At 49.8% G+C, this 16,616-nt stretch overlaps 1 protein-coding gene across 7 annotated transcripts in view; it reads right to left on the bottom strand.

Annotated features, from left to right (window-relative positions):
• Window positions 1-16,616, bottom strand: part of LOC125317751 (DNA-binding protein RFX2-like) — a 62,876-nt gene that overhangs the window by 24,188 nt on the left and 22,072 nt on the right. For 2 of the 7 annotated variants that reach the window (XM_048287809.1, XM_048287806.1), the window contains exons 2-4: window positions 4,836-4,948; window positions 1,719-1,808; window positions 628-707 (exon numbers count right to left, since the gene is read on the bottom strand). In XM_048287809.1, the coding sequence (XP_048143766.1) occupies window positions 628-707; window positions 1,719-1,808; window positions 4,836-4,940 (275 nt within the window). In that variant the 5' untranslated portion in view covers window positions 4,941-4,948. Of the gene's footprint in view, window positions 1-627; window positions 708-1,718; window positions 1,809-3,010; window positions 3,563-4,835; window positions 4,949-16,616 lie in introns of those variants that run through there. The other 5 variants (XM_048287804.1, XM_048287803.1, XM_048287805.1 and 2 more) reach the window with 5 other exon arrangements.

Raw genomic sequence — 16,616 nt, 5'->3', positions numbered from 1 at the left:
GGATTAACCGGCCCCGCAGCACAAACTCACGGCGAGGGCAGAGCCTGGAGCTCTTGTAGGGAACTGGGGTGAGGAAGGCCAAAAGGAGGCCCAAAATGGGGCATAGCAGACAGGAGGAAGAGGGAATTCTAAGGGTAGAGAGGCCCTGGCACAGCTGTGGCTGCCCCGTCCCTGGAAGTGTCCAAGGCCAGGTTGGATGAGGCTTGGAGCAGCCCAGGATAGTGGAAGGTGTTGGGGAGTTGGAAGGAGATGGGCTTTAAGGTCCTTTCCAACCCAGACCATTCTGGGATTCCTTGATTCTCTAAAATCCTACAACGCCCCCTTTTCCCTCTAGAAGTTCCTCTCCTAAAGCTGCCCACATCACCACACAGCCTGCTGGGCACAGGGGAACACCAGGCACTTTCATGTAGCAGGATTCCCTGGAGAACAGTCCCTCCATGAGGACAACACCCCCAAGGCTGGAATCCAGCTGAAACCACCCTCACACCCCACAGAACACCTGAAACAGCCCCTCCTCCTCCTCCTCCTTCCATCGTGGGACAGGGGAGGAAGGAGCCTGGGGGGAGGGAAGGGGGAGGAAGGAGCCTGGGGGGAGGTGGGAGGGGAACATCTCTGAGAGACTCTTACATGGTTCCATTGGTATAAACAGCTTCTCCTCCTTCCACATACTGCACCTGGGCTGGGTAAACGTGCTGCACAGACTGCACCTGCAACAGGCAGCAAGAACTCAGGGATTGCTCAGGAACTTCAGGATAAACTGCACAACTCCAACCTTACCTTGACATTTAAGCTTTCTTTTTAAAAGAAAAAGGAAAAAAAAACCAAACCAAAAACATTCTCTCCCCCCACCCCCCCACCCCCCCCCCCATGCTTAGGAATCCCAAAGGAGGTTTTTCTTTTCAAAGGTCAAATTAAAATAGATAAATAAGTGGTTGCTCCATGAGCAGTGGAAACAATGGAGCTGGGTTTCCCCTGGACACGTGTCTCAGGGCTGACTAATAGGGGTGAGCTCATGCTGCAGCCTTTCCTTCAGAGGGGAGCCTGGCAGTGTCCAGCTGAACCCCAGCCCCCTTGTTCTTTGCCCTGGGAGGGATGGAGTTGCCCTCTGTCAATTATTTTTTCCCCCTGAAACAGAGCAACCAAATAAAAAAATCACTAAAGGAAGAAAAATTAGGAGGGTCAGACTCGCTGTCCACATGGGACAGCACCACATATCCCTGGTTCCTTAGGAAACAAGCCCTGGAAAAGGCAAAGTTCAAATAAATAAAAACACTTGCATGGCTCTCTGGCACCAAACCTTTCTCTGGAGCCACGTGCAGTCAGTAAATTTGTTTGTGTAATTAACTTCACCTCTAAAAAAACCTTTACCAAAGGAGATTGCTTTTAATTTAACTTTGATTTAATAAATGCTTTCAAATGGCAGTTGAAAGCATCCATCAAATCTTCAGATGTATGAATCCATCAAATCTTCAAATACATGAAAGACAACTACTACAGCAAAGGCTCTTCCTAAACTTCAAATATCTTGAGAGTTTCTTTTGTCATCAGTCTAAGAAAGGAGGAGAGAACTGGAGAAAGCGATCCCAGGTCTCTGACTGCCCATAAATCTTTAATTAAGATTTTTCTAGATCTGGCACAGTTCCAAAAGCCGTGTGGGACGTGGGGACCTGCTGATGCAGGGGTCCCTGCATGGTGTCTCTCCCCAGAGGGTTCATTACCTGTTGTGGAACCTGCTGGACTCTGGGAACGGAGATTTGCTGCATCTGCGCCCCTTTGGGAGCGGAGCCTGTGGCTTGGACCAAAACCCTCTGCAAGAAGGACATACAGGAAGAGACACTTAAATTCAGTCCATGACACAGGTGAGCCAGGTGTTCTCTAACAAAATTCCACGGATAACTTGTCTCTGACAGCAGCAGCAGCAGTGGCACCCTGGAATTAGTGTCCCTGTGGTCCCCACCCTCACAGGGGGGTGCATCAGCCTGAACTCAGCCCCCTGAACTTGGGCAAAGCTGCACCCAAAATTTCTGACAGGAACCATCTTTAAACCTCCACGAAAGGAAACAGCAGTTCATTGGTAAGTTCAGCCACAGCTAAACAAGAATCTCTCCTCACACATCCACGTTTGGCTCCAAAGTTCCTTCTCTTAGAGCTGCTAAACCCAACCACACTCTGCCTCCTGCAACAAGAAATCCCACCAAGCTTCCACCAGCACCAAAGCTCAGGTGGTTCTGCAGCTCCCTGCAGAGCCACCGAGGGCACAGGAACGTTTGATGGTGGTGGCTCTGTCACATCCATCATCCCTGTGTTACACTCCATGTTCAGTGTGAGGTTGTCAACACATCTCAAGAGTGCTCAGCACCTTCAGATCCAGCAAAACAAACGTGGGGGTGTGGTGGATGGAAAGAAAGGATTCAGAGGGAACAGAGACAAACATCTCCATGGCCTTTTAAACCTTCTCCAAGGAGACACATCCTCTGTGGTTGGAGGCTTTAAAAACATCCAGGAGATTGGGCCACAGGACAAAGAGCCAGAAAACAATCCCACAGGATTCCTAGGAGCAACCTTGATAATTACTGGCTACCTTATACATGGATATTTATGATTTTTAGCCCTCCCAACATGCCTTTGTAACAACCAGAAATCCTGTCCTAGCAGAATGACAGGTTTATGACAACTGCCCAGATTTCCAGAAACCTGCTCCATCTCCAGGGCCCAGGCCGCATTCCCTGGAGATCCTGCAGTGAGGACACCTACACTTATGTCAGCCATCACCTGGCCCGTTTTCCCTCCAGAAGAGGCTGTCACCAGAGCAGGATGGGGACATCACCAGCCCTTTTTGAAGTCAGGCCTTGGCAGTGACACCTACATCAAAGACTCTTTCCTTTCTCCTTCTCTGGCATTGCTTTTGCCAAATGGCACATCCCTGGCACAGCTGCCCAGCTCAGCTCCTCACTGCCTGTCCCGGTGCTCTCCTGTTACCTTCCAACCAAAAGAAGGAATCATCCCCAACCTGTAAGGTGAGGCCATCCTGCTCAAACAGCCTCTGCCCACACTGAAAGGGGCACCAGTGCTCAACAACCCCGAGGGCTTCAGCCTCACACCATTCCTTCTGCCAGCAGTTCATTCCCAGTATTTTCTTTGTCCTGCTGGTGAGAAGGGAAGGCTCTGGATGCTCCTCCTCTTCAGCAGTCTTCCACTATGCCCCGGATTTTCCTTAATCCACAGAGTTCCTCTCGATGCTCCACATCCCAATGGCAGCACAGGCAAAGGCTGGATGGGTGATTTCATAATCCAAAAGTTTTCCAACCTTTGTTCACAGCCAAATCCACGCTACTGATCCTTGGGACACCTGGCACTGCTGCCCAGTGCTGTCCCCATCACTGCAACACCAGCAAGGAATGCTCTCCATGGATGGGAAGGCTGGGAGGCGACAGCAGCGCTCCGGATCACCCGATGGGAATGTCCATGGCTCCTGCAGAGTGGAATATTCCTCCCAACTCACAATCTTTAATTGTTCCTTTTCATCAGCATCCAATGGCAGCTGCTGCTGCTCACTTGGGAGTTGGAGAAGGATGTAGCTGAGTTACACCCACCCATCCTCTCATCCCTCCAGCTTCCTGCGAGAGAAATTTCTTTTGAAAGTTCCCCAAACGGCATAAAAAGGAACAAAAAGGAACCAGTTTCACTTAATCCTTCCCGTTTTGCACTGGGTGGTTCCCGTTCATCGCTTGAAGCCACCTCTTGTGTCCTGGTGGGCCTCCCCAATGCAGCATATCCATGGATACTAATCACAAATCCCCCCTTCAAATTAAAATGTTGGGATCCACCTACTGAAGGAAGAGACCATGGAATCATGGAAAGGTTTGGATTGAAAGGGACCTTAAAGCCCATCCCATTCCACCCCCTGCCACGGCAGGGACACCTTCCACTGTCCCAGGCTGCTCCAAGCCCCAATGTCCAGCCTGGCCTTGGGCACTGCCAGGGATCCAGGGGCAGCCCCAGCTGCTCTGGGCACCCTGTGCCAGGGCCTGCCCACCCTCCCAGGGAACAATTCCTGCCCAAGATCCCATCCATCCCTGCCCTCTGGCACTGGGAAGCCATTCCCTGGGTCCTGGCCCTCCATGCCTTGTCCCCAGTCCCTCTGCAGCTCTCCTGGAGCCCCTTTAGGCTCTGCAAGGGGCTCGGAGCTCTCCCTGGAGCCTTCTCCTCTCCAGGTGAGCACCCCCAGCTCTCCCAGCCTGGCTCCAGAGCAGAGGGGCTCCAGCCCCTGGACCATCTCCGTGGCCTCCTCTGGACTCTCTCCAACAGGTCCATGTCCTTCTTGAGCTGAGGACCCAAACCTGGCGCCAGCAGTGCAGGGGGAGGTCAGGAGGGCAGAGCAGAGGGGGGAATCCCCTCCCTGACCTGCTGGCCACTCCTCTCTGGATGCAGCACGTGGTTCCTCCACCCTCTCCTGCACCAGCTCTGCCCTCACCTGTTCCCATGACCTCGGTACCTGGCAGGGCTGTTCCATCTTCCCCTGCTTTTACTGACACACCAAACTATGACAACAGGAAATCAATCCGAAGCACACACCCAGCTGGCACGAAGTGACTCCCCTGGGGACCAAAATTAAACCCCAAACCCCACATTTGAAAGCTTGCAGGTGGATGGGGAGGGCTCAAACCCACAGGGCCTTTATCAACACCAAGTCCAGCAACAGGTCGTCCCCACTATCTCAACGAGCTGATTAAAAATCCTCTCCCCACTATCAAAACCCGGGATGAAAATACATCTGCCAGGGAAAACAGGGCTCTTCTCCATGGAAACAGCATCCCCAGCTGTGCATACGTTACCTGCTGAGACGCTGGCACTGGCTGCACCACCGGCGCCTGGGCTGAGGCCGACGTGTGAAGCGCCACGGAAGCTGCTGAGTCTGATCCACCCTCGGGACTCTGCATGCTCACTGCTGGGGACAGCACAGGGACATCAGGCAGGGCAGCACAGCACAGCCACACACCCCCAGCCCCTTGAACCGGGGGCAAAATCCCAGTGGAAGATCCAGAGGGAAGCGCTGGGAAGGGAGGCAGCTCCCGTCCTACACACGGGACTCGTTTTAGTCCTGGAGCTAATTTTAATGCAGAATTATATTAAGGAAAAAGAAAGTTGCACAATTGTTTCACGGAGAGGAGAGGGAAGGAACAGAAAATGCACTTCTAAATTTAACCGAAAAGTGGCGTTGGAAAATTATTGTGTCACAGTGAGCATCACACATGATCAGGAAGAGTAAGGGCATATTTTTAAAATAAAGCTTGCTCCCCCTCTGCCTTATCACGTTTAACTACTGCAAAAAAGCTTTTAATCAAACCTCAGCCCGTGCCTGGAGTTTAGCTAAGATCTCACTGGGAAAGTGGGGGTGGCCAGCTTGGGTTTCTAACCACAAATAATCAAGGATGAAGAGCAGAAGAGCAGCGATTCACCAGTATTTTAGAAACCCCAAAGCAGCATCTCCACCCTCCCATCCCTGCCCTCGCCCCAAAATCCCACCAAGGTCCCCAGACAGCCACAGCATCGCCCTCCACTGCCACACAACCCTACAGAGCTGGTGGTGCCCTTGGCATCCTCAAATCCCTGTGGCCCAGCACTCCCTCCTGGCACTGTCCCAGCCTGTGTCCATCCCTGGGGACACCAAGGGATGCTCAGAAGGGGCTTCCCAACAGCACAAAATGGCATTTTGGTTTCTTTTTGGGGTGGGGGAGCCTTTTTTCCTCAGTTTCTTGTGAAACTTCCCGCTTAATAAACTATTTTAGGAGGGTTTCTGCTGTCACTTCAAAATCAAAAGATTAAAAACAACCAGATTTTGGGCAGTGTCATTTCTGCTTTCTCAGCCTCGCTGCTGAGCCTCCAAACAACATTATGATGTCTTTGTTTTATTTCCCTTCTCCTGCCAATATTTAAACTTTTCTCTCAACTTTGTGCAAGTTAAGAGGCAAAAGGAAAAATGAGAAACTGAGGGACACTGGACCCTGCTCATCTGTGCTCAAAAGAAATGCAAGGATGGTGTGAAGGTACAGAGTTTATCTGTTTATCCCTTCAGCCACTGACAAAAAACCCCAAATATTAAGATTCTCCACGAAACAGGTTTTTAAGGGCTTTTTTCCCCCAATATCCATACTCCCATTAGCAAATCACAATTACTCTTCCAACCTTCCCAAAACCCCAGAGCTTGCAAACAATTCTCTCTCTCCCATCATTTTTCTCACACCTGGGAGAAAGAGTAGACAGAGAACCCACAGACTCACAGCTACCAGATGAATCCAACAAGCCAGAAACAAGGGAAATTAAATCAATATTTACTCCTGTGTCCCCCACCAGGCCCCCCGAGCTGCCCTCAGCACCCCCATCGTCACAGCTCTGCTATATAAAGGCAGCACCTGCCTCTCCCCATCACTGCCTCCACCTGGGTTTTAGCCAAAACCTCCCCACGAGAAGATTCCAGTTGCAACAGCGCCGTGGGATCAGGGAAATAATAATTCTCCCAGTAAAGGAGGGAAATGGCCCCAAATTATTTGCAATTAAACACTCAGCCAGAGCTGCTGGGTTTGGGATGCTCAGGTGGAGATGCTCGGGCAGGAGAGGGGGGCACTTTCAGCACATCTGCTTCCCTAACTTTTCCAGAAGTGTTTATTGTCTCTCCCTTGTGCCCAAGGCCATGGGTTGCAGCTTTCCAGGGTTTTCTGAGTGTGAAATGCAGCGTGCTGAGGTTACAGAAGAAAGGTGGGTGAGTTGACAAAGATATTTTAATCTTCTGTCAGTGGTTCTTGGGTCAGCTCTTGGCATTTTAGGTCTACAAAAGGTCCCTTTTTAAGTGTAGTTATAACCAGAAAAGAACACTTAGAAACGATGGAGGAGTTGGACTTTGGTGATCCCTGTGGGTCCCTTCCAACCCAGAATATTCCATGATTCTACCATTCAAATCACCAACGACTCATCTTTGCTGATACATTTTGTCTCTTGCTTTCCCTCAGTGACCAGAAGAGAGCAGAGAGACGTGGGCAGGGCAGAAGGTGAATTGTCTGCTGCCAAAATAAATCCCCAGTGTGATTTTCAGGTTTGTTCCACGAGGCAGTGATGACAACCACGCCAGACACAAAGGCTCCGAGGAAATCTGCAGATGGCACTTCCAGACAAGGTAGACAGACAGAGAAGTCCTGGACTGCCAAGCCACATGTACAGGAGTTGTTATTATTTTATTTATCAGTGCAACATCCTGGAGAAAGAATCATTCACTTCTCATTAAAGCCATCCTGCGCTTCCTGAGAATTGGATTCAGATCTCTGTGTGCCATCTGCTATCGTTAATTTGCGCTGATGGAAAGCTGACAGCACACACAGAATTCCTGCGCTCCCAGAAACCAGCACAAGGTGCTGCAGAGCTCTGCTGATGCCCTGGGAGCACGGCTGCCAAGCGAGCTGGCACCTGGGCCAAGGCTCCAGAGGGTGGAGAAAGCATTGGCTTCCAAGGAGGAGAGGAAATGTGGCACCCAAAGCCTTGCTCATTCCTCTTCACCTGATCCCAGAATGGTGTGGGTTGGAAGAGACCTTAAACCTCATCCCACTGCACCCCCTGCCATGGGCAAGGACACCTCCCACTATCCCAGGTTAGGCTCAGGGCCACAGAAAGACTTTTTGGGGCTTCCAAGGATGTCTCTGCTGCAGATGAGAGCAGGAAGGATCGTTATGGACCATTGATAAACACCAGCTCTTAGACCTGTGGGGTTGGAGGTCAGAATGATCTCTGTCTGTGGGAGATCACCTCAAAGAGTGTCTTGGGTGATGTGGAACTGCGGGAAGGTGGGAGGAGGACAAGGGGCTCCATGAAAAGGAGGAGAGAGGGAAAAAGGGCCAGGAGGTTTTTCTTTCTTCCAGCTGGGGCAGCCCCTGCTCTGCTCCAAAGGCCACCAGAGCTGATGGTCCAGTCATGGGAATTTGTGGTTGGATTTGGATCAGCTCCAACTCATGAATCCTGGAATGGCTGGGGTTGGAAGGGACCTTAAACCTCCTCCCATTGCACCCCTGCCATGGGCAGGGACACCTTCCACAGGGTGCTCCAAGCCTCGTCCAACCTGGCCTTGGACACTTCCCAGGGATCCAGGGGCAGTTCCCGTCTCAAACTCCTCAGCAGTCCCAGGGTAAGGAACACCCCTGGAGCTCCCTCAGCCTCGTGCAGCTCTTTGGCAGCTCTGCCACATCCCTGAAGCAAATGCCCATGGAAGGACTCCCTGCTCTCCTCCCATCCCACTTTTCACCTCCCACAGGGGAGGCACTTTTACAATGTTCTTGATCGTCTTCTTAGCAGAAACTCACTGGCTCAAAAGCCAGCCCTCCTGCTTCCCAAAGATCTACGGTTTGCTTCTTCCTCTTAGATCTGGCCTAAGACAGACAGGTTTATCCCACCTGTAGCTCTCTCACAGAAGGGACTGACAGAAGCCATTAAAAGGCGTCTGGTGGCCTCTGACAGCCTGGCAGCCCCTGGTACTGGGGAGTTTGCAAACTGAGAAGTTAATTAATAATCAACAAAGCTGCTGGTGGGTCACAGAGAGGATCAGCAGCAACCCCAGTTGATGTTCTCAGTTCCAGGGATCCTTACCAGGTGAAAAAGAGGAAAAAAAGTCAGTTATTGTGGAGATATGAGCAGATGGACCTGACCATGCAAAAGGAATAAAATTGTGGTGAGAATCCCAGAATGGTTTAGGTTGGAAGGGACCTTAAAGCTCATCTTGTTCCAATCCCCTGCCACGGGCAGGGACACCTTCCACTGTCCCAGGCTGCTCCAAGCCCCAGTGTCCAGCCTGGCCTTGGGCACTGCCAGGGATCCAGGGGCAGCCCCAGCTGCTCTGGGCACCCTGTGCCAGGGCCTGCCCACCCTCCCAGGGAACAATTCCTTTCTAATTTCTAATTTCTAATCTAAGTCTGCCCTCCTTCACCTTAAAGCCATTCCCCTTGTCCTGTCACTGCATGGCCTTGTAAAAAGTCCCTCTCCAGCTCTTTCACAGGTACCTTTTGGACACTAAAAAGCTGCTACAAGGTCTCCTTACAGTGGATTTGTTCAGCACATTGGCATTTCAGGGAGAGACAAGTTTACAGCCCTGGTTGCTCAACGTGGCCGGTGATGTCACACGGGGCCACCAGGGCCCTGGAAGGCATCACAGACATCTGGATTCCAGGTTGCATCATCACTGAATGAATCAGGCAGATAACAAGGCTGCAGCCGCTGGAAACCTTCTGTTTACACACAGCTATCCCGGTATCCAAGCAAACAGCAGGGACAGGAAAGGAAATTCAAGAAAAAAACCCCTAATAACTTCTGGGGGTTATTTCTGGTTCTGCCACCAGCTCGCTCTGTGACCTTGAACAGGATGCTTCCCTTTCCCCGTGCTTCAATTTTCCCACTCCTAAAAAAGCCACAAATACTCCCCTAGGCAAGGTATTTTTCAGGCACTGGTCTCTGAGGGCTGTCAGAGGCTGAATGCCTTTCAGAAAGACAAGGAGTACCAGCACAAGCCTCGAGGGCTGATAAAAACTCGGCTTGTCACTGTTTCATTCATAAGGCACCGTTGCCTCCATGTAAATGGCCTTGCCTTTGTTAATCTCTCCTGCCTAAAGCAGCTCCAAAACGCTGGGAAAACAGAGATAAGAGGATAGGAGGAGAATATTTCAAAATATTCTCTACGTTCAAATTTTCAGGGGGGGTGGGTGGGGGGAAAGGAGGAGGCAGCAGGGGGAGATCACAGGGTGACTCCTTCAAGTGATGGAGCAGCATCCCCTGCACCCCAAAAGAGTTTGGGGAAGGAGGGGGCTGATGCCAGAGCTGGCCCTGAGTGCTCTCTCTGTGCTGCAGCCCACGGGCTCTGACATCCAGGAGATGGATTTTTCCACAGAATGCTCCTGAACCCTCAAACACAAACATTTTGGAGCTGAACGTGAAGCCCTCAAACGTAGAAGGAGTTCTGGTGATCAGAGGCAGAGCAGGGCTCAGGGAAATGTTTGGTTTATCTGTCTTTGGTGATCTGGTCCTCGCTCTGCAGCACATCTGGCAGCAGCAGCATCCATCCCAGGCAGCTCCAAACTCCAAATTAAGGGGATTTTAGTCCCTGCCTTCCTCAGGCCCTGGGTCGCTTCTGCTGTAACTGTGGCCACACTGGTTTTTGTTTTTATTCTAGGAGAAAAAATCATCACTGGACACGGATATAACTCCCTCTCCACCTTATTTTTGTTTTTTAAGAGCAGGTCACATAAATCAGAGGTGGGATTGGCATGGCCTTGGTTCTCATGGGGTATTCAGGTCTTGTGTTTACATATCTTTATTTCTTGAAGGTGAAAATGTAAAACCTACGAGCTACCCTGCAGCAGCAGCCAAGCCAGATAATCATGGAATATGGAATGGTTTGGGTTGGGAGGAACCTTAAATCCCATCCCATTCCACCCTGTTCCATGGGCAGGGACACCTCCCACTGTCCCAGGCTGCTCCAAGCCCCAATGTCCAGCCTGGCCTTGGGCACTGCCAGGGATCCAGGGGCAGCCCCAGCTGCCCTGGGCACCCTGTGCCAGGGCCTGCCCACCCTCCCAGGGAGGAATTTCCTCTCTACAGAATCATACATTTCTATTAGTGCTGCTTTCAAAACATTAAAATTGTTGCTGTTCCAGTGAATCACTCGCTCATTTGAAGACAAAACAGATCATGAACTATTTTATTTAATTTGCTTTTCAAAGCTTACTTGGTTGGTCATCCTTTGATCTTATTTAAACTTTTCAAATTCCTTTATTACATCCTTTTATTTCTGCCAGGACATTTGAAATAGAATATAATACTGGGATACGAATGAGGAAAAGGAAAATATCCTCAGTGAGTTTTTTGTTAGTTTTAAGAACAATCAGTTATTCGACTTCTAGGACAAAGTTTTTTACAGCTACTTATATTTAAGCTTCCCAGTAAACCTTGGTGGGTGTTATTACCTCCATGGGTAAGAAATCCACTGCCCCTGTCCTTGCCATTCATAAATGGGCTTAACAACTTCATCTCAAAGGGGATTTTAAATGTGGGGCATAAAAATCCAACAGAAAAATGACTGCCTTGAAGTACAGGAAACATTAAATCAGATTTTTGATGCCTGAAGGATGTATTTATAGAATCATTTCAGTTGGAAAAGACCTTTAAGATCATCGAGTCCAACCACCACCACTGCCAAGTCCACCACTAAACTTCATGGCTTTTATTCCAAATTAAGACCTAAAGGCGGGGAAAAGTTTATTTTTCCAGGTGAAGCTGCTCTAATGATGCTGGGCTTTTTATTTCTGGTGTTCTTCACATGCCAACAGCCTTGGCTCTCCAGGTAAACTCAGGCTTCCTGAATTTGTAATCAGCACCTGCACAGGTTGTCAGACACTTCCCGTTGTGAGAATTGAGAATAAATCTGCAGCTAAAATCTCTACAGACATGGGAGAGAGACCAGCTCGGTGACAGCAAGATTTGTATTTATTGGACTTGATTTTAGAGGTCTTTTCCAACCTTAAAAATTCCATGGTGGAGCTAAAAGAGTTGCAGGAAACCTGGAGCTGGATGGGATTGCCAATGGTATTTTATCCAGGAGAATTCACCTTAAATTAATACAGCAGATAACCTTTGTTCATCGTTAATATTATCAGGAATTAATGAGATTTAGTGCAGCCAACAGCCTCAGCTGGCACAGTTTGTGCTCCACGTTTTCCTTCTGTCGAACGGATCTCAGGCTGACCAGGGGGTGAATTACCCAGGGAATCTCATCCAATCCCATTTCCATATGCAAGTCCATGATGCAGCTATGAATTTTTAATAGAAATCTCCGGATATCTGTTATTTTACTGAAAATAATGGGAAGGCTGCAGTTTCACTAAAAAAAAATTGAACTATTTCTCATTCACAACAGTGACCTGCAAGGATCAAAATTTGAAATCCAGGTTTTTCCTTGGTTTTTGGTTGATTCTGTGCAATTTTTGCCTGCTTTGAAGGGAAGGCTTACATTTAAAAATAGTTGTTTGGTTTATTGGAACTTTTATTCAGGTTTAGTCGGCTTGGAGCTTAGATAAATGGGAAAACCAGAGGAGCAATAACGGAATGCAGGAGAAATAAAAATGCTATTTAACCATCATGTTCTAGATGGGCTCTAAATGGCATTTTCTCCCCTGACTGCAGAAAAAGGAACCAGAGAATTTACATTTAATGGTTTCACTACTGAGAATTCTCAACACTCTCAAAACAGACTGAAAATAATAAAAGCAATGCAAGGAATGGCTGATTCTGATTATTTTCTAGCAGCTGCAAGTATCCATCTACTTCATCCACCACACTCTAGGTCACAGTTATTTTACTAAAGAAAACTTTCTTAAATATCTTCCATTTCATTCAACATTTCTGGCTCAGTCTTGATGTAATAACTTGCCCTGAAAAGGCATTGGTTGTGTTTGAAGCAGGGCACAGAAAGGAAGTGTTTCATTCTTTGGAAGAAGGAACTGGTTTATTTGATGTGAATGAAAATGGATCGAGTGACTTCTCCCTCCTTTGAGGCAAATATTTGTGTTAAACCCAGCCTGGCTCCTGCCTCACACACATCCTTCATCCCCACTGCTCGTGTCTCCAAAACATGAGACCTCCAAGGAGTAACAGACGTTCCCCTGAAATTCCAATCAGGAAAATACCAATTTAATGTTTTCCATCGCCCAAAAAAGCTCCCAAGGTGGAGGAGCACAGGAGCAGGACACAGCTCCCAACCAAGACCTTGGGGTGCTCCCATCTGTGCATCCTCTTTGGAAAAACACGATTCCAGCTCCCTCAGCTGGGAAATCAAAAGAAACTCTTCGCTTTTGATGGCTGAGCCAAGGAGAGCCTGCTGTGCCCAGCATTCTCCTTCAGGAGTGATCTTTTCCTCAGACCACACAGGGGTGCTGAGAGAACAAAGCTCCCACCTCGGCTGTGAGCAGTGGGTGCAGCTCAAAGCCCTTGGGAGCCTGGGTGTTCAGCACCTGAACTCAATCCCTGTCTATGGTGTTGTACAGCTGCCAATCGTGATATTCCCTTGGCTCGGGGGAGCGACTGGGGACAGCAGTGCCTGGGATCTGAACTGCTCTGAAAGCCCTGGAAGATGAGCTGCTACTCTGGATCTTGGAGGGAGCCAGGAAATTTCACAGAATCCTGGAATGGTTTGGGTTGGAAGGGACCTTAAAGCTCACTCCAATCCCACCCCCTGCCATGGGCAGGGACACCTTCCACTGTCCCAGGCTGCTCCAAGCCCCAGTGTCCAGCCTGGCCTTGGGCACTGCCAGGGATCCAGGGGCAGCCCCAGCTGCTCTGGGCACCCTGTGCCAGGGCCTGCCCACCCTCCCAGGGAACAATTCCTGCCCAATCTCCCATCCAGCCCTGCCCTGTGGCACTGGGACACTACTCCCCTTGCCCTGCCACTCCAGTCCCTGACAAAGAGCCCCTCTCAGTTTCCTTGCCAGCCCCTTCAGACCCTGGAAGGACAGGGGAGCAGGTTAAGACCAGACAGAGCCTTGGCTCATCAAAACCAGAACCCCCATCCCACGCCAAGGTGACACCGAGCCATCCCACAGAGCCTGGGACAGGGCAGGACGGTGCCTGGCATCCCCACAGCGCAGCAACCCCCAGGTACTGTCCCATGCCAAGGATGGAGCACCATCCACCCCTCACAGCCCATGGGGAGAGGCTTGGGCCACCTCTGACAGACAGGACATGTCCTTGTCTCCTCACAGCTGAACTCCAGGCTGGTGGGAGTGGCACCTGAACCAGCTCACCCACAGTGTCCTGAACCACGTGTGGTCAGCTTCACCCTTTCCACAAGTGCTGTAAGTGGAGGGGGTGGAAGTGGGAAGCAAACATGCCAAGGAACTTGAAGCGAAGCTTTCTGCAGAGACTCCTCATTACACCGCTTCAAAATGTTATAGACAAGAGAAGGCACCAGACCCTGCCACTGATTAGGTTAAATTAATTTAAAACAGAAGCAAACACTGCTTGTCTATGAGCTCCAGTTACCTGGAAACACAGATAAACCCAAAACACACTTTTCAAGGGCAGCAGGAACTATAGCTGGGCTTGGGGTTTTTTTTTCAGAAACCTGGTCCTCATGGAAAAATACAAATTTGGAAATGGCTTTTATTAGCAAGTTAATAATATACTGAAATACAAATATACACTCCTTCTTTAATTAGATTTCACAGAATTAAGTCAAGTAATATCTATATACACACATAGCTGTTGTGTAACGGCTGTTCACTAATCTCTGCTGTTTCTTTAAAAGTAACTTTGAGGACAGAAAAGAGCCAGGAATGGATCTGTGCTGGCCCTGTAATTTGGAGTTTCCTTAAGAGCCAGACGAGATTGAAGAGCAGAAGCCACAATAGTTTAGCGGTTCCTTGCAAAGTCTAAACCCCACGTGCAGGAATCTCAGATGTGAACAGAGGCAAAGTATTGTTGGGAACATCCTTCCCATACAAAAACCCGTCCTGTTTTCTTTTGGGTTAATAACAGGAACATTCTCCAAGCATCAAAAGCCAGGATTGGATTCCTTCAGGTCTGGGAGTGTCCCTGTTCCTGCCCTGCTGCTCTTCACCCTCAGGACCCAACAGAGAATCATGGAACACAGAATATCCTGAGCTGGAAGGGACCCTCAGGGATCATCAGTGCAGCCCCTGGCCCTGCACAGACACCCCAACAACCCCAGCCTGGGCATCCCTGAGAGCGCTGTCCAAACGCTCCTGCAGCTCTGGCAGCCTCGGGGCCGGGCCCATTCCCTGGGGAGCCTGGGCAGTGCCCAGCAGCCTCGGGGGGAAGAACCTTTCCCTGAGCTCCATGCCCAGCCCTGACCCAGCTCCAGCCGTTCCCTGGGGTTCTCACAGACTCACCCACAACACTCCCAGCTGTTTATTGCTAAGAAAAGTCCAAGAGATTACAGATTTTCACAACCCTATCAACAAGTGGAACTCCTTATTTCTTCTCTATGAACTACCTAAACGTTGACTTCAGAAAAGTTTTGCTACCATGATGGCAAATGTTAGCCAAGAAACAACGTCAGGGTATCTGCTGAGCAGTGAGGAAGCTGTCACATTTGGAATGAGGAATTAAAAGTCACACTCCAGTTCTCTCCCTGTCTGGGCTGTAACACACACACTGATGCTGCCAGGGGGAAACAAGCCCAAACTCTGGGCTGGAATTTATTGTTTCCCCATATTTTTAATATGTGCATTGTAAGGGTTTCACGGGGCTGTGATGCAACAGAGGAAATAGAATCCTGGAATGGTTTGGATTGGAAGGATCTTAAAGCCCATCCAGTGCCACCCCTGCCATGGGCAGGGACACCTTCCACTGTCCCAGGCTGCTCCAAGCCCCAATGTCCAGCCTGGCCTTGGGCACTGCCAGGGATCCAGGGGCAGCCCCAGCTGCTCTGGGAATTCCATTCCAGGGCTTCCCCACCCTCCCAGGGTGGATTTCCTTCCCAATATCCCATCCAGCCCTGCCCTCTGGCAGTGGGAAGCCATTCCCTGTGTCCTGTCCCTCCAGACCCTTGTGAGAAAACAGTCTCTAGGAAAAATCTGACACAAAAGCATTTCAAAGGTTCCTTTCCAGGACACATTTAAAAGTTTCCATCATCAGCCAAACCAGAGTCTCTGGTTCCTTGTCCCCTGCAGTCCGTGGCTCAGCTAGTGCCCACTCCCAGGACAATCCCAGCTACCTGGGCACAGCTAATCCTCCTCTGGCTGAATTGGGCTCCTTTTGGAACAAGGAACTGCAAACCTTGGTGCTGCCTTTTATAGCTTGTCCTATGGCTTTTATAGCTTGTCTGACATCAGAGAACTATGGAATATGTCACTTACTTGAAATCAATTCCAAGAGATCAGCTTAATTCACACCTGTAGTTCAGCAGCCCTCATTTTTAACTTGCTTACACTAAACAACCCCTTCAGTGGCCTTAACACCAAGCAGCCTTTTGAGGATTTCAGTGTGCAGCAGGAGAATTGCTGCAGTATTCCCTGGGGATTGGCTTCAGTATTCCATGAGGATTGGCTTCAGTATTCCGTGGGGATTGGCTGCTGTATTCTGTGGAGTTTGGCTGCAGAATTCCATGGAGAATTGCTGCAGAATTCCATGGAGTTTGGGTGCAGTATTCCATGGAGTTTGGGTGCAGTATTCCATGGGGATTGGCTGCAGTATTCCATGGAGTTTGGGTGCAGTATTCCATGGGGATTGGCTGCAGTATTCCATGGAGATGTGGGGCGGCAGCAGCAGCTGTTTGCAGCCAGCACAGCAGAACCGCTGCCAGCACAGCCCAGGGTGTTGCTATTTATTTACACAGCAGCACTCAGGAGCGCTGTGGTGCCTCACAAAGGGAAGCAGAAGCAACAAACACGAACTGGGGCTGTTTGGAGGGGAGATGACTTTGCCTCAGATTTTACAGCATCAGTGGAGTCAGGGCTCCGAACCTCCAGAAGATCCCACTGTGGGATGAACCATGGGATGAACTGGGGGTTTGTACTTTGGGAGGCAGAAGAGGAAGAGGAAAAGGAGGAAAAAGAGAAGGAAGAGGAGGA

The sequence above is a fragment of the Corvus hawaiiensis genome, chromosome 28 (genome assembly GCF_020740725.1).
Source record: "Corvus hawaiiensis isolate bCorHaw1 chromosome 28, bCorHaw1.pri.cur, whole genome shotgun sequence".
Classification (NCBI taxonomy): Eukaryota; Metazoa; Chordata; class Aves; order Passeriformes; family Corvidae; genus Corvus; species Corvus hawaiiensis.
The sequence above is the reverse complement of the archived record's forward strand: the minus strand, read 5'-3'. Positions and strand labels throughout refer to the sequence as shown.